The following is a 24681-nucleotide window of genomic DNA, read 5'->3' as shown; positions in this document are numbered from 1 at the left end:
ATATATTTTCCATTAAATTCATTTATTATGTTGTGGGACAACATTTACAAACTGAACTGTGCAAGTATAGCTGTTGCTGTGTTCTGTAGACAGCGTGCCCTGAAAATGTGGCAAAACCTCTCCTTCCTCACTATATAACAGACAACTAAATTCATCTTCCTCTCCTGCTGCAGTTAAAGGCATCAAATAAAGTCTTAATTCAAATGATCATCATCTGTACGCAATTAATGAATGGATCTGGAGCTTACACAACTGAAAAGAGCCTGCAATTCAACTCCCCAACAGGGCAGGCCTACAAAATAGTTGACGATCAGGACTAATGTGTTAAAGTTATGAAAATAGGCATATCGATTCATTCCATAGCTTCTAAGAAACAATTTAGAAAAAAACAACTTTCACCAATTAATTAGATATTTGTTGATTAATTCAATAAGGAGTATGGCCCTCTGTAAAAGAAAGAAATAATCATATTTACAAATATAACAAAATAATAGATTCATGGGACATTTGCCATAAAACACTCAATTATTGTACAAACTGATTTTCAATCACAGCATTCTAACAAGAGTAGAACAAAAGCACTTGCGGCATCATAAATTAACAGTCTTCAATTTCCAACTAAATATCACCTGATCTCAATGCTTCAATTGTTCTAATATGTTCTATGCTATTTACACGCAGGTATAAACACCTTTAACGCAGACCTGTGAAATACCATACTTGGCTGTGATTTTATTGCTTAACTTGTAACATATTTTCAAAAAGGAAACAATAAAATATTCTCCCATAGCTTGGCATTTGACATCAAGTGAGAAAATGAAAACATGGATCTTCAAGTGAGATAACCTTTTTGAGAAACATTCAGAGCGTTAAAGGAAAACTAAGAAAATGAAAAAGATTTGACGACACTCATAAGAATTACAATCTACAATCGACAGAGGGTGAAGAGATTTGCGTGAAAGGATTATTAAGCACACTTGTTCTGGGACAGTTGTTCAGTGGTTGCAAAAACATCAGCAAAAGTGAACAATCAACAGGTGAGCCATTACAATCAGTGAGTGTACATTCAATTGCAGTAACTAGAGGAACAGATGAACCAGATGAAGACAATGTTAGGATAAGGCTCTACTGGTCGCAATCATTCATTATATAATAACCAGAAAAATTAAAAATCCTGAAAGGAATGGCAGACCCATGTAATAACTAGTTTAAAAGCAAGTTAAATCTTACACTACTCTCAACATCAGGGCCTTTTTTTGTCCAAAGTTAATATCAGAAGACCAAATAATGAACATATATGGACTGGATTCTAACAGGCAGAAAACTCCAACTTCAGAAATGCTTTCATACCTCAAATAATAGCTAGTTGTGGTTATAAAGAGGGACATCTCCCTTGATGAATCCACACTGGCTTGCATATTTAGGTTGCAGGTATCACGTAACATTGCAAGATGCTTTGTCAGACTGTCATCCCAGTGTTTCTTTTAAACAATATATAAATTCACACATAGATTTCAACTTGAGTCTTACATTATATATACTTGAATAGCTATGTTTTTTTTGTAACAGCATAAATGGGATTCTAAGACATCTGTGGCTCTGAATAACATTAGTCATCTTACAGTGACAGCTATCTTTTCTCTATGAGATTAATGTGAATCTCCCCCGCTTGGAATCACCTGAAAACTTTGTATTCAGGGTATACTGGATGTGGTTAATTTCCACTTTCGTACTTAGTTTCTAGGAGGGTCAACCTGTAGGTAGCAAGCCACAAGATCTGGAGTGGTCCTTTTATAATCTGCAACCCCTCTTTTCTGTCCCTCTCCCAACCAAGTCCAGTCGTCACCAGAAGGGGGGCACAGGTAGAAAAGGGTTGAAAATAAGGCCAAGCCTTCCCTCTTCCCAGCCGCACCATCATTACTCAACGCCCTACTTTCTTCTTCTTTCTTCACATTTACTTGCTTGTCAACTTTATTACTGGATGTCTTCCACATAGTTAGCAGGGTAGAGACCTACATTTCCATCCTTGAGCCGGCCTTTGCACCAGCCCTGGTCGTCTTCTTCACCTATCTTGGTGAACTCATCCCCTGGAGAAGCAAGAAGCAAGGAATTAATTAATCTTTGTACTCCAGAAACCGGTTAGGATCTGACAGAATTGGGAAAAGTGTTGTTGCTGAGAGTCTTTGAGACAGGATTCAGGAATTACTCAATTTTGAAACAGCCCTGTCTCTACCACACCCCTGTCAGTCTGTACCTGCTTTGAAGCTCAGCTCATCCTGCTCCTGTCCTTCATAGTCATAGAGGGCTCGGACGGGCACGGATATCCCCGGAGACGCCGTCTCCTCCTCAAATGGATTCCCATCACCATTGGTGGAGAAAGGATTAGCGCCCGTGTCTTCGTCTGACCAATCTGGAGTCTTCTCCATACTGCTGGCACTGGACAGACAGACAAAATAACCAATTAAGAGAACAGATGACAATCATTATCATTATCATGTCCATCTCAGGGCCTGATACACCAATAGGACAATCCAGCATAGGCGAAAGAAGCAGGAACAAAAGTTAAAAGTTAGAAAAGGAAGATAAATAAAATACAAAACCAAGTAAAGAACAGTCAAAACACAAAAAAGCCCAAATGCACCTCCAAATCCACTGACAACTTTTCTTTTATTCACCCTGAAAACATCCTCTTTTTCTCAGTCCAATGTAAATGAGTGGAAAACATGCTTATTTAGGACATCAATGCTGCAAGGCAAGCGTTTGGTTGTGGCAGCATGACCAATGAATTTGCAAGTTGCTTTGACACCACTTAAACATCAAGAGCTTCAAGTAAGAACTCACACAGTGCTGAGGCAAGGCAATGCAACAAAACAACATGATGACAACAAAATATGAAAACACACGAAAAATACATGAACACAAGACCAAGCAAGACCAATCAGTGTTGCAAATGCATGATTGTAGTTTAAACTAAATGCCCACCAGGGGGAGGCAGATACACACCAACGACAACTTGCCTCTCGCAGACACAAAGTTGCAAGACAACAAATGCACACCGGCGCGCACACACACACACGCACAAAAAACAATCTACAGTCAGACCTGTTCACACACCGTCTTACTGTTTTTGACCAAACTACCTCTCTGAAAAAAACACACTGTTGACATTGTGGGTTACCTGCTTTACTATCCTGCCATAAGTAAATATTTGAGTTGATTTCTAACAATCAAACAGAATGATGAGTTGCCCAAGGTCTGGATTTAAATATTTGTATCTAAATTGTATTTGTATGAGTTTGTATTTGTACTTCAAGGAGAGCAAATACAGAATTGATACAGGAGTTCTTTTGAAATTACACACCAAATTAATGGTCGTTGATTGGGATAACTGAAATGAATGACCAGTCGATATAATATGTATATACTGTATATATATATATATATATAGGTGTATCGCGATTCAGATCTGACTGTAAGACAAAAACATATAGGAAATCCCATAGCAGAGAGATGTGCACCCATGCGCACATGACGCATGTAACGTTCTGCAAGACGTGGCACTGTTAGGAGTGATGGACAGACACACACTGGCTTTGTGTGCAATGCCATTCCAGTGACCATGCAGAGCAACACAACAACCTGCCACCTGGTAGGGGAGGGGGTGGGGGGGGTGAAAAGTAAAGCAGGGAGGAGATGGGGAGGATAAATGTAGAAGAGAAGGATGATGTGGACACCAACGAGGAAGGAGGGGGAGAAGTAACTTGAAAGACAAAGAAACAGCATGACGCGAGAATGAGCACGAACGCTGAACCATAAATCGAAGGTAGGAAAATGAAAGGAGGGAGAGTGGGGGTGGGTGGAGTGTTTCTCCTGTGTCACCAACGTTTTCATTTCCTCTTTATTCACACTGATGTGGTTGACTGTGGTCTGCTCCTCTACGGTCATCTCCTCCTCCTCCTCCTCCTCCTCCTCTTCCTCCTCATCTTCTTCATCAAAGGGGTTCGAGCCCACCGGTGCTGTTTTAGTGGGCACGGTCAGGCTGACAACATGGGACACAGTGAGAGAGCGGTTGTGACACACACACACACACACACACGCACACATATATGACTTGTGGACAAATTCGAACTGTGATGCAATGGGGGAACAGTGTTGTTACGCACAAATGCTCCACTGTGATATTGTGACCTATTAAAAGCAAATGAGGAAACAGGAGTATAATGTGACGCACCGGAGACATATAACTTTGTGATATACAGTATGTGTTGAAACATTTAATCAGGCTGTGTTGCAGTAGCTATGACGACACAGTTATAATGGTATTATAATGTGATAACAACCATGGATGACACCCACAAAGCTTTGTAATCAGTTAACAAAAGAAAGGTTAGACCTCTGACTAAACAGAGGTCAATTTTAACAGAAAATGTAACAGCAAGACATTGTCACAATAACTTGTTTTGCACATAAGCACTTCCACTAGAACCCCTGGGCCTTGTACCTCATAATAAATACATCACCTGCTGATAAAACCAATGCCAGCACCAAGAAAACACTTCCTGAGTGGCCTCTTAAACAATGAATTGCCAGCTCTAGCTTTTGTAGATGTAGAAAGTGTAGAAGTCACATGTGGCCAAAAACCTAGGACCAGCTTCACTTCCTACTATTGTGACTTTCCACATCAAGGGACAAAACTGGGACTATCCCTCCAACAGTATCAGGGAAAGCATACAGTGTTTCTACTCCCTGTTTACAGAACTATTGGACCCTGAAAAGCGGCAGCTATCAGTTGGCCCATGAGAGTGTGTAATGGTCTAATGTGAACGCCTTTGTTTACAAAGTCACGCTATACTCTCTGAGCTAAGCCTGAGGAGTTATTACACCAAACACTTCACTAGTGGGAGTCTGGCACAATGTAACTTTGGATGGCAACAGTCAACAAACAAAGCTTATCTTACTATGTACTTAAGGTATTCAGAAAAGCCATTAAGAATTGAGAGCCCTTATGCATTATATATAAATTTTTAAATATATATACTAACTCTTATGTAGAGGGTGTATGGTCAAACCATGTTTACTCAAATTTCAGACATCTTAACTGATAGGGAAAAACCAAAAGGGCATAATGAACAAAAGATATGGTGAGAGGACTGGCTCTCTAACCCTGATAAAAAAGCACAGTCAAACTACAATCAAGTCATAAACCTTCACTATGGATTGTTTTTGATCCTAAGTCAATCCACTATGACTCTATATTTTAATGTATGAAGACGGCTTTGTGTGATAGGAATCTGAATCATCTTGCTTCAGACCCATCCCTACGCACACACACATTCCCGCACACAATCTGCCGGTCACTCTTCACGCCTATAGATAGAGGCTAAATACAGTCTCTCTGGTGCATGTTACAGACAGAACATGTGTTCTGTATGCTGGTAGAGAGAGGCGATCCCATGATAGTCAAATCTAGTAAGATCAGAGGTCAGATGCTTCCCGTGCCTGACATTCCCTGCGTTGACTCCCTTGTACACTCCTCTAGTGCTCTCATGAACACTGCTACACACTTCCTACTGATGTTTGGATGTGGTCGGAGAGCAGGTGCAGGGAACCTCATTAATTACCAAGCTGCAATGGAATGCTAAGAGTTAAGGTCAAGTATCTGAACAGCCTGCCCATACACAGGCCAGGAAACAAATCACAGCAGAGCCCATTCATATCCTGAACAGCAACAACTCCTGTTATCAGGTAGACAATCCAGTGTCCCACGGTGCAGGTTATACACAACTTTTTAATACAATCTCCCCTCATCACCATCTCCTACACAGGCACAGCATCTTGCTTTCCCCTCTATTTCTTTATTTATATGCACTGATTATATGATGTGTTTTGTATCCCACAATGTTGTGTGTATCATGAGGTTTTATCTTAAGCTGCTGTTTGTTGCTGTTTCCATGCACTTGTTTTTATGTCCTTGGTGCTGCTGCCACAATCTCCAAGACAAATCTCCCTGCAGGGACAACTACGTTTATCTTGTCTTATCTTAGTTTAGGAGAGATTGCATCACGTTATTAAAAAACGCCAATCAAACACTGAGCAGCTCTTATCCTTCACACCCCTGTCTAACTCCATTAGGTATTAAATCGGCGGTCATCAATCGTTCATCTGAGATCTGTACTGGAAGGCTTCCAGGCTTTTGTTCCTGTCAAGTTCTTTAAATCTTACATGAGTCAATGAATTATAGGCTATTTTTCTTTCTTTCTTTGGTGGACTGAAAGGCGAATTAAGTGCACTATGATTACATGTTAGAACAACATACTGTTATAACAACATAGTCTATAAATTAGATTTTGTATAAAAATCAAAAAGGCTGAATCAAGTGCAAGTGCTTGACTAGGACTAGTGTGGCCATCCTTGAGCTTTCCAGTACCAATCCATGCTATGAACATCTTGGCGTGCGAGAGCAATATTTCCACATTACTTTTGGCATGCTTTCAAATATGTAGCAGCAGACTCGAGTCTCCCAGCGATGACTTCTTTCCCAACAATCTGTAACAAAATGTTTGCTGTTGTCACGGAAACAGCCGTAGCACTCGACGTCACTCCAGGAGCTTTCCTTATGGAACTTTTTACAAGCATTCCTTATCCGGGGGGGAAGACACTCTTTGTGCAGTGAACTGGATTATCTAGGATGTCGGAGGTTTGTATTGGGAAAAGAGACAGAGAAAGAGAGTGTGTGTGTGTGTGTGTGTGTGTATGTGTCAGTGCTTCCTGTAGAATTTTTTGTAGATATAGCGGCTGGTAATTTACCAGGTACCCAGGTGGAATCTTGGGTCCATTCAAAGAACTGTTAAAGTAGGTTTTGGAAGTTATAATGTCTCGTTTGGATACTTATACCATGATATATATGACCTGCTGTGCTGTAGTGCAATTGTAATAGTTAATTTTCCAGGTGGGCTGAAAAATAAGGGCTTAGATTTTGCTGGCTAAACAAATGTTAAGGAAATATCTGTCTGTGTGCATGCATGTTCTTTTAACAGTCCTCTTACACTCTTGTTTAAATTCCACGTTTTGCATGCATACTGTATCCAAGCAGTATGTGTAGGTGTATAGGTGTGTGTGTTGTGTGTGTGAGCAAGTGAGTGAATGAGTGATCGAGTATCTACCTGCTGCTGGTCTTGGCTGGCTGGACTGGCTGATCTGACCCAGTTTGACTGATGCCTGTCAGCGTGACGCCATCTGACGGCTTCTTCTTCTCGCGCCTGCTCAGCGTCCGGTTCAGGTCTATGGACCAGTCCTGGTGGACACACACACACACACACACACACACACACATTAGACTCAAATACTGCACCTATAACTGTGCCAAGCTTGCTTGTTGGCTAACTGAGTGGTTGGTGTAAAACATGTCTTCATAGCTAGTGGGAGAACACATCACAGGCATGTACACTGCAATACACACACAATTCAACACAGTCCAAACTCAATGAAATCTGATGCACTTGCAAACATTTCTCAGGCTGTGACTTTGGCTCTGGAGTGTCATTTTGAAATTGTGCATGTGTGTTTGTTTATACAGTATAAGCCTGATACTATGAAAGACGCAACCATGTATCCATCACCTGTAGACAGAAACACCACACCAAGGAATCCCCCCCTCCACCAGAGACTAAAGAGGGGGAGTGGAGCAAAAGAGAGTGGTCCCATGATAGCAACACTGTCAAGTTGAGGGCATATCTTCATGCATACAGCTATAAATAGCTTGTATTTAACAGGAAAGAAGCTAGTTTAGCTTAAAAAAAAGAAAAAGTAAATCCCAGAGATGGCTGGTTCAGTTCCTGGACTTTCACATTTATAAGGTTAGACCATGATCCACAATGATTAATTTATTCTTTAAAAACTTATTTTAACAACTGATGAATGATAGTGGAAATTACCCGTACCTATCATGACATAACAGCATGATGGACGTTCTCATAATGGAGCTAGATGTCTCCAATAAATCAACATTATTCAGGGAGCTGCCGTAATGTTCCCCTTTCATACAGATAATATATTACACTAGTCAGTCTGTCATCTAAACTTTCCTGAGTCCTTTCCTGACCCCTGTGATCTATCATTCCTTCTTTTCCAGGCCTCTCAAACTTCCAAAGATCAAAAGGTCTGCCGGCCTGGCTAGTGACCTCTGAAGCTCCGCGACATCGCAGGGTCATGGTGGCATCATGTGATGTACTGCTGGGTCCACATGGACTGGAATGATGGCTCACCGAGGGGTCAGGGGTCAAAGGTCAGAAAGAACACAGAGAGGGAGAGCTGCGTAACAGCGGCATAGAGAAATTCTGGGAATTCTAGCATCCAGGAAAATGTATATAAACATCCCGCAGTTGTGAGGGAAAGGGAAGGGAGGTGGTATGTCACACTCTCGCACGAGCACGCTCTAACACGGATAGTGCTGTGGACATTCTTCAGTCTGACAGGCATGTGGTGTCTATGTGTACCATGCGCATGTTTGTCTCATTCATATTCTTAAAAAAATGTAGGGGCTACTTGAATACATGATAAAAACACAACCACCTCAAACACGCGCACACACACACAAAAAATGCAAGGAGTGAGAGTGCCGTTAGTGGAAAAAAAAGGCCCTCCCCCCATGACTGTTGTGATAGAACAGCCCTCCCATGCAGAACTCACTACAATGGACCTTCTCTTATAGGAGCGAGGATGGGACCAGTCCACATTCTGTCAAACAGGGGGAAAGGGAAGCAGGGGTGGAACAGGGGTTAGTAAGGACAAGACAGTCAAATCATACAAATGAAAAGGGCAGAAATAACATACTAATTTAAAGCAAAACAAATATAAGCTGTATAAATGTTAGTTTGTGAATGTAGTGTTTAGTTGTCGCTTATTCCAACAAATTATTTCAGGAATTACTCCACTGTTTTATTGCAGAACTCTGAAAAACCTTCAATAACCAGCTACATGAAGTATAGTATTGATCATTATGAACAGGTGTGTAGAGGAGAATACAATCTTTTCTCGTAGATATTCCAACAAAACAAGCATCACCATGCTGTTTCGTTTTAGACATTCGTAGCTCATTGTTCATTCAAGTTTCTGGTGGATATCTGCATTGACAAGACGGTGTTACATGAAGCGGTTTGACAGGTTCTGCCTCACTCTTTTTGTCTGTGCGTGTCTTGTCACAGAGAAGATAAGGCCTGGGGAGACAAGTTGCCAACTGCACATTCTAACAAAGGGCTCTTGTATGTTCCCCAATTATTTAATCCTTTCTTTAAAAAAGCCTCTAAGAAAAACAGCTTGGTAATGGCTGAAGTGGAAGAAGACGCCCCATAAACTGCTATGTCTGCAAGATCACTCCACAGAACTATAAATTGTAGCATTGCAAAATTATGCACGCTCTTACACTTCTTTCCTTCCCTTCCTCTTTCTATTAGTTCACCTCCTGTTGGGAAGATGACATAAACTACATCCCTCCCACTGCCACTCTCTGACTGCTGTGAGCTGATTTACTTCCTTCCCTGATGCCAAACAGCGCACTTCGAGGACAGGAATGAAACTGGGTTATAACTCCTGCTTGGGCAGCGTACGATGGCTAAAAGCTGTGGAAATGCTGCCCTTGTGGGTTTTTTCTTCAGACATTTTTCAGAACCATTTATTGCTCCATTTTATTACTCCATTTCCCCAGTTCTCTAGAACAGTGGTTCTCAAAGTGGGGTTTGGGGGGACCATCAGGGGTCCTTAAGGAGGATCCAGGGGGTTCCCTGTTAAATAAGGACTAGACTAATTTCACTCAAATTTAATTCATAACAAATTATACCACTAGATAATGTATAAGGATCATTACTCTAATCATAGGTTTCACTCTCACCACTATTATCTCCCACGTACAGTGTAGACAGTTATACAATTCAATACTAAAAATCAGAAGAAAAAATCTTCCCATATGGAGTCCCTGGGACAAAATATTATCAATGGGGGTCTTTGGCCTACTATGTGCCTATTTGGGGGTCTCGTTCCTACTTCCTCCATCAAACCCTGACCTTTCATTCTCTTTTTTTCCTCCCCCTGTATCAGTATTAGTCTGAGTGGCAGTACCTCAAACTGCGGCCAGTTCATGGGCATGCCGGGGCCGTGATTGGACCGGAACCATTTCAGGTCCTCCTCAGCATCAGCAGCAGAGACGGTGTCTTCCAGCGTGTGGTAGATTGTCTGGAATCTATGGAGGGAATACAGGAAGTGCTTGATTTTCTGTGTGACATCTGAAATCTCAAACATGTCCCACAGCAATATTCAGCAACTGAAAGAGCCACATCTGTGTATTCAGACATGAGATGCACTTTATGTGTTCCTGTCTGGGTAACTGTATTCTGCTAGTAATTTATAAATGTAAAATGTGCTTGTGATTGGTAGATGACCCTGTCTGACCTGTAAATCGTTCTTTTTTCTGTCTCTTTCAGTTTTGGTGCTTGAAAACTAGTTTGTTGGAATGAGAAATGAAATGCAACCCATGTGACTGACCTGTGATTGGTTGAGAGGTCGAGGTGCTGTTTGACCTCCAGCAGCAGCTCTCTGAAGAAGCGTATGCGTTTGTCTTCAAACTGCTGCCACTGCTCAAACACCTGCTCCATGTTCTCCATATACTGAGGGGTCAACTTGTCCAGCTCCTCCAGGGACTTCTCATAGCGTTCCTTAGTCTGAGAGACAGGGAGGGAGGATGGAGTGACATGCAAACAGTACAGCAATAAAGACACACTGATATACAGATCTACATACATACAAATGAATATAGGTCAGCACACACTCATACATCATCAGGGATGTGAAAACACACACATCTCCCTCAACTGGCAGCCATACCTTCTGCACCTCCTGCTGACACTTCTCCACCTTGTCCTGGAGTTTCTTCTGGGCTTCAGGGTTGTTGTTGCTCTCCAGCTTGCTGTTGGTCTCCCTGCTGGTCGCAAGCTTCTCTTCCTTGCAGGCTGAGTGGTACGTTTTCTTCATCGTCTCCACCTGTGGATTTCACCACAACCACCGCCATCATTATCATCAACATTACCACCGCTGCTGAAACATCACTTTTCACCAACCTCAAAATGCCATGCCAAAATGTGTCAGGGCCAGAACAATAAGGAGCTGACACACAACTTTTAGCTTTAATACTACTATTATCAGGGCCAGCATGCCGACCAGGGCCGTATTTATCAAGCGTCTCAGGATCACTCTAGGAATAGCACTGAAAGTTTGACTAGGACTAAAAATAGTCCAGGCTCAGAGTTGGACATGTAAGGTAGTTATGAAGCGAGGAGTACAACTTCTCCCCTGAGAATATGACATCATGGTTTCATGACACTTGCCGCAAATTGAAAATATGTCTTGTAGTTCTTCTTGATAGTTGTCACTAAGGATTCAAGTAAAAGTAAGTAAGTAAGTAAAAGTTTATTTAGTATAGCACCTTTCACAGAGCAAGGTCACAAAGTGCTTCACAAGAGTAAAATTGTTAAAAATAAAAATAAAGACCATAAATACAGTAAAAAGAAACAAACAATAAAACATAACACACAAAATACAAACACTAGACAGCACGAGGCGAGCCAAAGGCCAGTTTGAATAAATGAGTCTTCAGCTGCTAGATGTGTAGCTGCTACACATTGAAAGAGCCATATCTCAATAATTTGAAGCAGAAAAACAAAATAAAATACAGAAAATGCCATCATTTCTAAATATATTTGACAAACTAAGGAACTATAGGCTAAACAACCTATTGCCACGTGAGCAACAATGACGCATGAATGGGGGAATTAATGAATAAGTTAGATGACTACTTAGCATGTAGTAACAAACGCATGGGAGGAAGGGAGACAGGGAAACAGATGTGATGCCCCATGACAGTTTTATATGTGCTGTGAGAATAACAGGGGCAATTAATTACTTCTCTATCACTGTTCACTGTTCAAATTTAAACTCCAAAAGATATAAAATGAGGAAGCAGCAACATCCACTGTGGTTCCATTTGAAGAGTGACTAGGGCATTGCTCACTGTTGCTTGGGCCAGGGCCAAAGCAGCTATGTCCCTATTGTACTCATCATGTGGTCATAAGTAGAGGGCACTCAAGAGTGCAGAGAGAACAGCCTGTCCGCCTCTCTAATTTGATACAACAGGCAGCTGTGTGTTAGTGTGTCTTTGTGTGTGTGCAAAACAAAATGTCAATGCACGAAAACACTAGCGGCATAGGAGCATGTGTCTGGTCAGATATGTATAACTGTATGCAGTTCTGGTGTGTCACTGCGTGTGTGTGTGTGTGTGTGTGCGTGTGTGTGTGTGTGTGCGTGTGCGCGTGCATGTCTGTATTGACACGCTGCCCACATCATCTGTGTCAGCTACCCGTTTTCTAGACCAGTTAATTAGCCTCATTTCCTCTCTGCCCTCTCCCCACTTGTCCTCATCTATGTGGTAAATCAATAAATCACTATGGCCAGAAAATTGGACCATTCTGTCCCTGCACAGTGACAAGGCCAGGATGTCACCACCCCCTAGTGACATCACACACAGGAAGAGGGGTTAGAGATCCCGGAAGTCACAGAATGTTCAATGGCTATGAACACATACACACGCATGGAATGGGAATGGGAATGCATGTAATGTCTAGTAAACAGGCTGCTAAAATGAAAACAGTGGTAGGAAATACACTGACCTGATTTTGAACTAATGGTAGTGCCAAAGTCACTGCAAGCACTCCTAGCGTTTCCTTCCCTAACACTGATAATTAAAGAGCTGTAGGAAAACTAGTTGCTGGTTTGGCACACCATGGCTGATATTTGGCAGTAGTTTCTCATCCAGTAACAACACTCTGAGGTTTAAGTTGTGCTACTGCTCTGTTTGTTGTTTGTTAAGCAGGTAGCCATGGAAGAAAATGAAAACAAACACTAACAATGGTGAGTCAGTTCTATGTAATCATGTGAACTGGAGGGTAAAATGGATAGCCATGGCAGTAATCAATGAGTTGAAAAATGCCTGGCTGGTCATTTGCTTGTAGTAACTGCTTAGTTAGCTGTTGATCACGTGCCGATTTGAAACCCTGCTGGTGGAAATTTCTTTGAATTTGCATTTGTGCAGTTTTTTTTTAAACAACATTTCATTTAGTACAATGTGTAGTTTCCTATGAGTTCCTGAAAGGTACGAGATACACACCTCTTTGAGTTTCTTAGCCCAGGGTTTCTGAGCCTTGCGGAAGCCGTCCTCAGCCTCCTTGGTCTCTTTGTAGCCGCCAATCATCTGTTTGTGGTAGGCGTCTCTCTGCCAGTTTTTCAGCTTCTCGTAGTCCTCTCCCATCAGCGCTGCCTTCACATCCATGTGGAGTTCGCTCACCTTCTCTGCCTCCGTGCACAGAGCTCCCCACGCCCGCTCCAACGTACCGTACTGTGGGCCTAAGGCAAGAGTTATTCACCAGTCAGTGTCCACGTCCAAAAAGTCAACCCTTCAGATATTGAGGAAAAACAAATAGATTTTCCCATTGATGCCCATGCATTATTAATATTTTGTAATTGCTTTTCAGTAGACTGTCTTGGTCGTAAAGCATGGTCTAGGTGTGCAAGAGAGCTGCACAATTATGGCTAAAATTATATAGTCTTGATTACTTTGGTAGATCTTGTGATCACAAATATTAATAATCGCTATGATTTGAGGAACAAATTTTTGCAATTTTTGCATCTTATATCAGCATCTTGACTATTTATATTATCTATTTCAAATAGAGCCAACATTCTAAATGAAATAATATGTTTTAATATTGCCATTATGCCAATATTACACAATTATTAATTGTGGAAACTAAAACCGTAATATATGTTTACTCATGAGGCCCTAGTGTGCAGCTTGTCAACTCAAGTAAAAAAAATGGGTGACGCAAGACTGCTGCAGGGCATACACAACACGCAATTTGGAAAGCAAAGACAGACGTCTTTGTTTATTGTGACCGTTTCAGATTCAGATTTCAAATCATGCTTTATGCCAGGACTTTCCCCACATTAAACACTTAGCTGGCTGGAAGCCGGGTGTTTTTTCCTGATCACGTCAAGGAAAATTTTAGCCCCATATGTTGAACCAAATGTTTTATATCTTTTCTCCGTTTATATTATTGAATTGTCTATGTATTGAGTTGTCCAATAATATCTTTTCCTTGCATTAGGGCTTCTGAATTGGTTCCCTATGTTTGTCTAGAGAGGTTGTTGTGAGCTCTTTAATGTCATTGCTCTATCCGTGTGCAAAAAGCCTCCTAACTGGCGATATTGCCACCTATGCCTCTGTATAAGCCAGGGGAATAAGCCTACCTTTCTCTATGAGCTGCCGCCAGCGCTTGCCCCATTCTGTGAGCTGCTGTGCATAGGACTTTTCGATGCGCGCCCGCTCATGAAGACAACTCATCAGGTCGTTACAGAGACGGTTGCCATCGTCTACCCGCTTGACTGTCCGCTTGTAGTTCCCCACCTGAGAGCCAGCAACAGGGAGACAGACAGAGAAGATGAATGGATGGAAGGGAGGGAGAAAAAAAGGGGCTGATGTTAGTTTAGATCAGGATCACACAATGCCTTGAATGCTTTACAGTCTGATGGAGAGAATCCTTTACCACGGCATCATTCCATTGCGGATGCACTGTGTTGTGATGAAGGCATCACATGAGCTGGATTTATTCTACTTATGCATTAATAATGCATGTGTTAATTAAAACCATTGATCTTGTTTTCACGATGAAGACATGTCATCAGTGAATCACAGTTGCAATGAAAATGTATCGATACCCAACGTCTCATCACTTTCTTTTCAAAATATTTGAGGCTTGGGATCCTTGCCTAGAACACTGCACAGTTTGCAGCAACAAAAATGCATTATGGATTAAGTGTGATCCTGGCGTTAGAGTGAGCTGTGGAAAGTAATGTGTGTGTGTGTGTGTGCGTATGCATGCGTCTCACCTCCCAGAAGCTATCACTGGAGACATCGATCATGGAGTCATCGTAGGAGCCCGACATCGCTGCTGCCCAATGTTACCCTCAGTGTGTAGGGCCTGGAAAAAACACACACACCCACCCACAAAAAGTCAGTGCATGATTAACACAGCCGCTCAACTCACAGTCAAAAACACACGACTACAGATAAAACACATCAGAGTTTCTTATAGGATAAGTACCAAGACAGTGTTAGTGTCTCACCAGCAGAATCTGTGTTTTTAGCTAGCTTTAATCTGTCTGATGTGACACAACGCAGAATAAGTGTAAGGAGATGCAAGGATGTAAACAGAACAACAAAAAAGCAGGAAACAATTGGGTGAAGCAGGATAACATGAATACGAATGATGAATGAACAGGGAGGGAGAGTTGTGTGTACCAAAAGACAAAAAAGAAATAGGCTACAGTACTGAAAAAACTCCAAATAAAATCACATCCCTGAAGCACAGCAGCAGGCTATACTCAATGACATAATGATTTCACAGTTTCGTCATCTTTGGCATGATCTTGCTGCTGTAGCTGAGAGCCAGTTGGAAAACAGACACTCTCCTGGTTGTTACACCTGACAGGAGGGTGTTACCAGACACTGACGAGAAGCTAGACTGTTGGACAGCGTGGGCAGATGCAAACAGAAATGAGTCAAGATGAGAGGGAATGGTGAATGGAATAGGCCCAGCTACCTCTTTCACCATCGTATACTTCTGCCAATGTCTTTCTGTGTCTCCGGCTTCTCCCATAGACTGGGTGGTAAGGGGATGCCAGGGTGACAGTACCAAATGATACGCTGACTGAAGTAATCAACTGTAAAAGTGACCCGTTGAAAACTTCACAAGGTGTTGCTAGAACACTGTGCTGTGTCATTTTCATTCATCATTTTTATTTATTGTTCCATAATGTGGGCATTGTGAAGCCCTTTGAGACTGTAACTTAAATTCAGTTCAATGGACTTCACTGGTATGATATTTGACACGTTGCCAAAACAAATAAACAAGGATTATAAATGAATTACAGCAACACAAATTCATCTAAAATCTAGATTTATCAGGTTATCAACATTTATTACTCAGTATCTCTCTCTCTCAGCCTTAGTCATGCTCTGTTCACATACATTACAATGAGAGCCTACATTCAGGAGAGTGGAGGCATTAAAATGACACAGCAAAGAGGAAGGGAGAGAGATTTCACAGTTTAATTTTCATCAGTTCGTTACACACCATCTCTCTCTCTCTCTCTCGTTGCTTGCCTGCTTTTAGTGCCACCAGGCCTAACTGTTGAGTCAAATGGTGGAAGCAGCTGGGACACACACACACACACACAGTGGTTCTGCATGTATTATGAAACCAACAGCTGAAAGTAAACAATATGCAGGCAACGTTATCATTATTCTGTCACTATAACATTCCTCAGGGCAGACACTACTGCCGTGGATCAGACAAATATGGGTGAAAACTGTGAGCAACAAACAAATAGTTTAGGAGAGCAAAAACAAGAGACAGAGAGAGAGAGAGAGCAAGAGAGAGAGCAAGTGTGTGATCTGGGTTGATAATCTAGGAAGCAGGTGGGTGTTTTCATCTATTTCCATAACCTCACCGCCCTCAACTCAAGCCACACAGAAACCACTGTGCTGGCTGGCATATAGCGCATTGGCTTACTGTGTATGTGTGTGTGTGTGTGTGTGTGTGTGTGCGTGAGAGAGAGAGAGAAAGCGATAGAGAGAGAAGTGTCAAGAGGCACACAGTGGGGAGCTTCCGTTTCTTTTGGACGGGTCCGACAGACAGTCCTCTGTTACTCTCCTCTCCCCCTCCTTTCTCCTCACGTCCATCATTTCAAGCTCAGTAGCCCCCTGAACAGCCCCTCTTTATTCGTCTCATTCCTCTCCTTCATCCTCTTCCTCCCTCAGCCTCTCCTTCATCCTCTTCCACCCTTAGCCACTATTCACCCTCATTCCTCTCCATCTTCTTTCTCCCTTTGCCTCTCATTCCTCTCCTTCATCCTCTTCCTCCCTTAGCCACTATTCACCCTCTCATTCCTCTCCTTCATCTTCTTCCTCCCTTTGCCTCTCATTCCTCTCCTTCATCCTCTTCCTCCCTCAGCCTCTCATTCCTCTTCTTCATCCTCTTCCTCCCTTAGCCACTATTCACCCTCTCATTCCTCTCCTTCATCCTCTTTCTCCCTTTGCCTCTGATTCCTCTACTTAATCCTCTTCCTCCCTTTGCCTCTTATTTCTCTCCTTCATCCTGTTCCTCCCTTAGCCACTATTCAGCCTCTCACTCCTCTCCTCCATCCTCTTCCTCCCTCAGCTGGTCTTCCAACCCTGCAGCGGAGCCCCTCCTCCCTCCACACTGTGACTGAGCCGTTTCTTTTAGTTGAGTGCGACACTGAGAAGATGAGGACTGTTGGTGTGAGAAGTGTGTGTGTGTGTGTTGGTTGATGGTCAGCGGCCCGTGCCCTCCGGGGCAGGACATGGACAGAGGGGAGTATTGTGGTCACCATTCACCAGGCAGGCAGCTGAACAACGCTCCCTTTACTGTGTTTGTAGTTTAGTGCTTTTTGTAAAGAACATACCCAAACGAATACAAAATGCACTTGCAATCAAGTCAAACACACGCACGCACAAGTGCATGCACAAACAAATGCTGAGCTGTCACTTTTTCCAAAACTTTAGTGTGAGACAATCTTGTTCATATTTTACTCAAGCTCCCACAGCTTATGAACTTTGTATGTCATTCAAACCAGTTCCTATGATGTGGATCGACTCATTCAAAAGTGTAATCTGTCAGGAGATTTGTAATCATTTTGAACTCAAAAACCACACACATACACACGCACACGCACAGGGCATGGGTCCAGAGTTTTCTGTTGCTTCAGAAGCATTGATATTAATGTGCTGTGTGGAATTGCCTAATACTCAGAGGGACAAGCCATTAAAGTGATGAGAGTGAGATCAATAGTCTTATTCTGCCAGGTAAGTGCGTGTGAATGTGTGAGTGTGTATGTGTGCAAGTGAATGTTGTAGAATAGGCTTTATCTTGTTTCTTGAATCAGCTAGTCCTACAACAGAAAGGAATGATGATAGCGTACTCTAACTCTCACAGGCTCGACACACCATGTCCACAAAAAACACACAGAAGCTTATTTCTCAGCATGATAATCATAGATTAACCAGGCCAGTCTTTTCCTCTTCCCCCCCCTTCACCCTTTCCCTACCAGCTGTCCATATTCTTCATTCATCAATCGCTGCTGCAGCGACGGACACAGAGCGGCCATGGAACGAGCCACAAATATCTACTCTAAACATGGCAACAAGCCTTTACACATCAAACGCTGCTGAGTAGAAACTTCCACTGACAATATTACCACTGCAGCATGAAATATGTGCAAACCAATGACAATTTTAGCACACTTCCTTCCTTGCTACACACTGAGGTAGACATCTAACCTTGACACAGTTGATCTTGTAGCCCTTAGGCCTAGATGTGGTTTTGTATCCGAGTGGCTGAGCTGAGTAGGTTTAAAATGAAAAACAAGGATGCTGAAGAATGGAACCTGACTGGCCTTGCGTTCAGTCAATCAGTTCACGACAGCCCCAGACACCCCACATAGCCAATATCTTAAACTTAAAGCTTGCAAACTGAAAAAACTTAAAGCAAACTGCAAACTTAAAGACACAAACTGGCCATTTTCTAAATAAAACAAACGAATGGCTTTTCCAGGTCTGAGGTAATCAACAACAAAACAGGAACAAATGTCTGCACACCCTTGGCTCTCTAGGACATGGGGACTGTGTTGAACAATTGAACGTAGCTTGACCCAGAACTGTAAACAATACTGTTGACTAAGCTGGGGTCTGAAGTCCACTCGCTCTGTCACTCTGCAGGATAACACGGGTAAACCCAACAATGTGTGCTGGTATGCACAAGCAAAAATACATGGGAAGGAGGAGAACAATCATGTAAAGAATGTAAGATGGAGAAACAATTACTATCTAGAATTGTGTTGTTGATCTAAATATCCCTCATGCCACCACACGCTTATTTTCAGCAACGCTGCACAAACACTTGATTCATTTTTCCCTAAACTTGGCTGATTGTGGGGTCTTACATTACAGGCTTAGTGATTATATAATCAAACTCAACAATGATATCCACTAAAGTCTGATAAGCAAATGCACCAATTCAGCTGTGACTCCAGCTTTAAGATAAAACTGAACAAAGCAGACGTAAAAGCTAACATGGCCATTGCCCATACCTTGGCATGTTGACAAAGGCCTGTCAAAAGCAAAGTAAGCTCCCACACCGTCTATAGCTTTCAGTGTCAGTTAAATGTTTTGACAGAGGTTTAATTGCAAAAAAGAACAAACAAATTCTAAAAGTATCCTACTTTGCATGGGTCAGGCTGGCTTTGCTGTTTTATGGCAGAATGAGGGTTAACAAACATTGATAATTTGTTGGTTTCAATATGGCTTGATAACGATTCAGAGAGCAGCTGCATAGAAACACAGAGAGCAGCTGCATGGGACCAGAGAAGAGGTCGAGGGGGGAGAGAGAGAGAGAGAGAGAGAGAGAGAGAGTGAGATAGGGAGAGCGAGAGATGACCCAGTCTGTTATTGAAAGCACATGAACAGTATTGCTTTGCTGTGTGCTGCTGGAAGTGAGAAGGCCTGAGTCATGTCTAAGCAGCAGACACATGAGACACGCCAGTGACCTTTCCAACAGCCGGGAGGGGATAGGAGAGGCAAGCAAGATGGAGATGGACGCAGAAGATGCAACACGAGGAATAGACGGGCGACGCGAGGTGTTGGAAAGGTGGTGCGACAAAAGTGAAGGGTCTGATGACTTCATTTCAGAGTTTCCTGTAGAATTTTTCATTGTATATATTTGTAGCTGTTGAGGTAATTTTACAGCCGTGGGGGACCACTACAGCTACAAACACTGCGTCATACATTCGCTTGCATGTGAGAGCTATAATAAGCTCTTACATACAAGAACATACTCTTTCCAGAATGCCACTTTCCCACCATCCATCCCTTTACTGTCTATTCATGCCATGATGATAGCTCTCAGACTGCTTCGGGGGCTTCAGAGAGAAACAGTGTTGTGGATGGAGCAGATGGCAGGAGAGCAGAAGAACAGGAAACAACAGGATACACACAGTACACAGAGCTGAGATCATCCACAGCTGACAGGCACAAGCATGCCCGCCCTAATGCTGTGTGTATTTATGTTTGTGTTTTAAAAATACCACCAGAGAGAGCAAGCATACAAACTAGTGTGGGACTGTGTTAGAGACAGCACACAGATCTCATAAATCCCTTTTATTAGTGCCTATGACCCATAGGGAGGATTGTGTTTGTGGGAAATGGAAGGTCATGTTCAATACTGCTGCTTCCCTCCTGTTTCTGAGCTCACAAACATAATGTAGATTTATTTCATTTTTAGTGAATCAGGCAGGTCAGTTAAGAATAAACTCTTATCCACAGTGTATAGTAGGTGCATAGTGGGAGATGTTCCACTAACCTGAAGACGTTAGTCATCGTCACACTAATATCACACAACTCAACAACTCATTCTGTTGCAATCTGGCTAGCCCACTAACCAGTAACTGTTGCAGTGGGGAAACATATGCACAAAACCAGAACCCCCACACTCCTGCAACATATCCGTATCATTGCCAGGTTACAGTGAGTGGAGTCAACCTGGGGGGTGTTGTGTCATGTTTCGCGCCCTGTTAAATAGGGAGACCTCCCAGTCCTGTCTGCCTGACTGTAAATGTAAGCAGGATCCCACTCAGCTTACACATGTTTTGGTCTCACTGAGAAATACATGACTTCCTCCTCCAGGCTTTTAAATACAAGAGAAACAGACCAGTTGCTTTACTTCGATTTATTCATTTGATTCAGGAGAGCAGCAATTGGTCAAAATTGATCAGGCAATCGGGTGTCTCTTCAGCAGCTTTACCAACCAATGACCACTGGTTGAAACCCAGCAAAAAAAAACAACCTTATTTGCAACTGGCTCGCCTCAGCAGTAACAAATGCATTGTCATGGGTACTGCAGGAAAAGAGAATGATTACATAACAAGCAAGCTGAAAAAATAAGTTAGCCCTCTACTTCATGTCATAATCACACCAAAATCAGACCGGGGTGATTTTTTTTCATTAAGAGGTAGCTGTCAGTTTCCATTTCCTTCTTTTGTTTCATAAAAGTGCCTGCAATGTCTCTCAGGCGGGGAGTGCAGCTGAGCTGATCTATCCCTTCAATATTGCTGTTTCACAGCAGGGTATATTACTAAATCCCTACTGGGCTATGAGGAAAGAAATACACTCTTGCTTCACTCTGTCTCTCTCTCACACATGCGCGCGCACACACACAAACTTGAAGGTCAAAAGTTTCCATGGCAATCGTGGTTCATGACCTTGATTTTCATTCCTTGTCAGTCAATCACCTCTGCCCTCTTTCCTCATGTGGGTTCAACAGCTGCACTGGACTGCTGATCTCACAACAAATGTATGGGCTTTCAAGTGGAGCCTCTCGATACTGACTCCAACCTATCCATCATTTATAGAGATCACTGAAAGAGCTTCAACACCTCATACTGTGGTATGAGGCGCTCCAAAACACCAGACAATGAACACATCAGTCCATCAACACCAGGTCAGCTACGGCCTAAACTTCAACGTAGCTGACCAGCCCATAGTCAGCCCTGCCCAAAAACCCCTTGCTCCACGGTCAGGGAAAAACAATGGCATTTGTTCCACGCTTTCAGGCATTTTCCACTGGACAGGCCAGCAACGGGGAGAGAAACATAATGGAGGGAAATTCTGTATTACGTGACAGGGAAGGGAAGATCCTGACATCACCGTCAGGCAAATTCTACACTTTTTCCTGTGGAACCCCCTGTTCCGCTCTCACATGATAGAGCAGGCTGGGCGAGGTCAAAGAAACAAGTGGAACGGCTCTAATGATGCATTTAAAGCAGACTTTTCAGGAAAGTGCCTCCACCCAAAAACAAAATTAATGTGTTATCCCAATGACCTTTAACAGTTTATTCTATATATATATATATATACACACACACACATTAGCAAGTCTCTCACATAGCCAGAAACCAGAGAAGAATCTAATGTGTGATTTCAGCATCTAAAACTTTCTAGCGCTGATTTACTCACAATAAACAGGAGGCCAGTGGTCTTAGGATGGATCAAATCCCTTCAACTGATTCATGTACTCTTAGAGATTACACCGATAAAGATCCCTCGAAAATGGAGAGCAGTGCCTTCAGCCTAAATTGGAATACCCGTTCTAAGTTTAGCTCAGTTCTGTGACAGAGCAATCAGTTCACATGGTCCCATAGAGAAGAACGAACCAGTAGCTTTTTCACAGGACTTTCATTACTGCTTTACCCTGACAACACTTCTCTCACAACACACACAAAGTACATAACCGGTCACTAAGGATGTCTCCATTAGAGTATTTAGACATGCTTAGTGACTGGTTATGACTGGCTGACTGATTGCAATGACTTATAATTTCCACTGATTCAAGTTCCATATTGTGATCATGACTATTTCATGATTGACTAATACTGTCTATCATCCTCAGAAGACAGTCAAAGTTCCCTACTTCCTACTTCACTCCATGAATAAATACCTGATGTGTTACAAGGACTTCACTGTAAAAGATCAGAAGATTACAGTCACCAACACCCGTGATTTACACCCAGCCTTGACAGATGAGACACCAAAGATGTGCCTCTCTTCTTCCAAGTATACAAGGAAAACTCCCTCTTGAGGGATCCTTGCTTCCTTCAGTGTCACCCACAAGGGACATACCGTGTAGGAGCCATGTAGGAGCCAAGGCTGAAGTTGGCATCTAGCAGGCACTGCGCAAATTAAAACACTGACTGAGCAGTAAGCATGAGCAGCAGTGCAATGAAAAAACAGCAACAGCAACAGCTAAGCCAGCTTTTTGCCTTCAAAATGAGACAAAATTATATTCTATTGTAACGTTACCCATGCCATGCAGTACGACATGGTATCGACCAGGAGGTTATCTGTACTTTCGAAACCTGCCCCGCCCTTCATCTCTGAAGGCAATGAAACAACCAGTCTCTCCCCGTACGGAAACTGGACAGCTGAGGCAAATTGTCTTGAGGCAGCTAAATAAACCTGGTCAATAACAACATCGAAACTCTGACATACGTTTTCACGGGCACCCTGACAACTATGACTCAACGGTGCTAAGTCTTTGGACTTTTAATACCCTGCCTGCTGTGCACTGCTTGCTGGGCAGGAGTTATTGAAATGTTCCTAAGTTACAGCAAACGTCTAACAGTTGGAGTACACGGTAACTAGCTACAACTTTACTTTTACAGGTCGTAAGACATCTGAACTACCTCAGCCACCACTATCATTGTATTATAACTTGGTTGGGTCACTTTAAGTTTTAGCAAAATTACCGGTAACAGTAACAGACCGCGAGAGAGCTAACGTTAACGAGAAGTAACGTTAGCCCCCTAGCTTTAACGTTAGCAAATTAGCCACAGCCCCTCTAGTTAAAAGTTAAAAGGCAACATGTAAAAGTCTCACTGTAACTTTACCTGGAACACTTTTACTCCTCTTGAGAAACAATATTCAACTGGAGAATGTATTATCTTTGCGGTGCTAATTTACCAATCTTTTCCCCGTTTTTTTCCTGCTCAGCAGCGGCACCATCGATCGACTGACTGACACAAGCGTCAAGTCAGCCACAATACAACATAGTACTTCCGGTCAAAATTGCCAAAATAAAACACTTATCGACGAACCTACGTTACAAGGTTTTTTGAGTAATACAAAGTACATTAGTGAAAATAAAGAATACACTTAAGCAGGACTCTGTTGTAAATGAAAATACAAATATATTTTTTTCGAAGATGTCCTTTTCACAGTATATATTCATAACCAAGAAGCCATATACAGAGCTGCCAAACTATATGCAGAATTTCTCAAACGCTAAACTCTTACCAGACAACTTGGAAGACTGTCTGTTACCTTGAATATGTACATTTAAGCCATATGGCACAGCTGTTCTTTAAAACTATATAATGGGTCCCCCAAAAGTATCAAGCAAACATTTTATTTTGAAGGCAAAATCGCCTGATTTCCGGTCTTACTCTGGCTAACTCTAGTTAACATGATGCACCTCTGAGTGACTAGAGGGAGGCGCGCCTGTCTGACGTCACATCCCTCAAAAAGTTCCTTTGGTTACTTTTTAACCTGGGGCACTCTAATCTTTATGAACACACCTAGGGCGGTGGTTCCCAGTGTGGGGTCTGGGGACCTCCAGGGGTCCTTAAGAGGCTTCCAGGGGGTCGCCAGCAAGATGTGGAAGAGTTTGATTTCATTATGGTTTAACTTCCTAGAAGTTAGCAGTGAGAGAATGTATTAGGATGACTGTTTTGATTATAGGCGTCACTCTTCCTGCTGTTGTTGTCACCCCAAGTCATATTATAAACAAGAATATTTTAAGATGAGGTTACATGGGATGCAGTCTTATCAACTGTGGTTCTGTAGTGTAATGCTTATCTGTTTGGGGGTCTTTCATATGAAAAAAGTTTTGGGATCCCTGACCTAGGGTGCTTGAGTTCAGAAGTCCAGAGGTTGTTAACATCATAGATCAT

The 24681-nt window shown here is 42.4% G+C and overlaps 2 protein-coding genes across 5 annotated transcripts in view; both read right to left on the bottom strand.

Annotated features, from left to right (window-relative positions):
• Positions 1–3: 3 nt before the first annotated feature.
• pacsin2 (protein kinase C and casein kinase substrate in neurons 2) lies at positions 4–23757 on the bottom strand. 4 transcript variants are annotated; one of them, XM_071905600.2, is made up of 12 exons: positions 23620–23757; positions 14989–15080; positions 14350–14506; positions 13211–13446; positions 10876–11031; positions 10537–10712; positions 10114–10234; positions 8689–8736; positions 7164–7294; positions 3884–4039; positions 2255–2436; positions 4–2087 (listed from the first exon to the last, which is right to left on the bottom strand). In XM_071905600.2, exons 2-12 carry the CDS (start codon positions 15043–15045, stop codon positions 1975–1977), a joined length of 1533 nt encoding a protein of 510 aa, XP_071761701.1. In that variant the 5' UTR covers positions 15046–15080; positions 23620–23757; the 3' UTR covers positions 4–1974. The 4 variants fall into 4 exon arrangements, with proteins under 4 accessions (XP_071761701.1, XP_071761703.1, XP_071761702.1 ...); XM_071905602.2 differs by lacking the exon at positions 3884–4039; XM_071905601.2 differs by lacking the exon at positions 8689–8736.
• Positions 6878–24681, bottom strand: part of dram1 (DNA-damage regulated autophagy modulator 1) — a 66745-nt gene continuing 48941 nt past the window's right edge. The window contains exon 8 of the transcript XR_011784873.2: positions 6878–6887. The gene's annotated coding sequence lies outside the window, so the exon portion shown is untranslated. The remainder of the gene's footprint in view (positions 6888–24681) is intronic.

Source organism: Centroberyx gerrardi, chromosome 24 (assembly GCF_048128805.1).
Source record: "Centroberyx gerrardi isolate f3 chromosome 24, fCenGer3.hap1.cur.20231027, whole genome shotgun sequence".
NCBI lineage: Eukaryota > Metazoa > Chordata > Actinopteri > Beryciformes > Berycidae > Centroberyx > Centroberyx gerrardi.
Note: the sequence above shows the minus strand (reverse complement) of the source record. Positions and strands in the feature narration are given on the sequence as shown.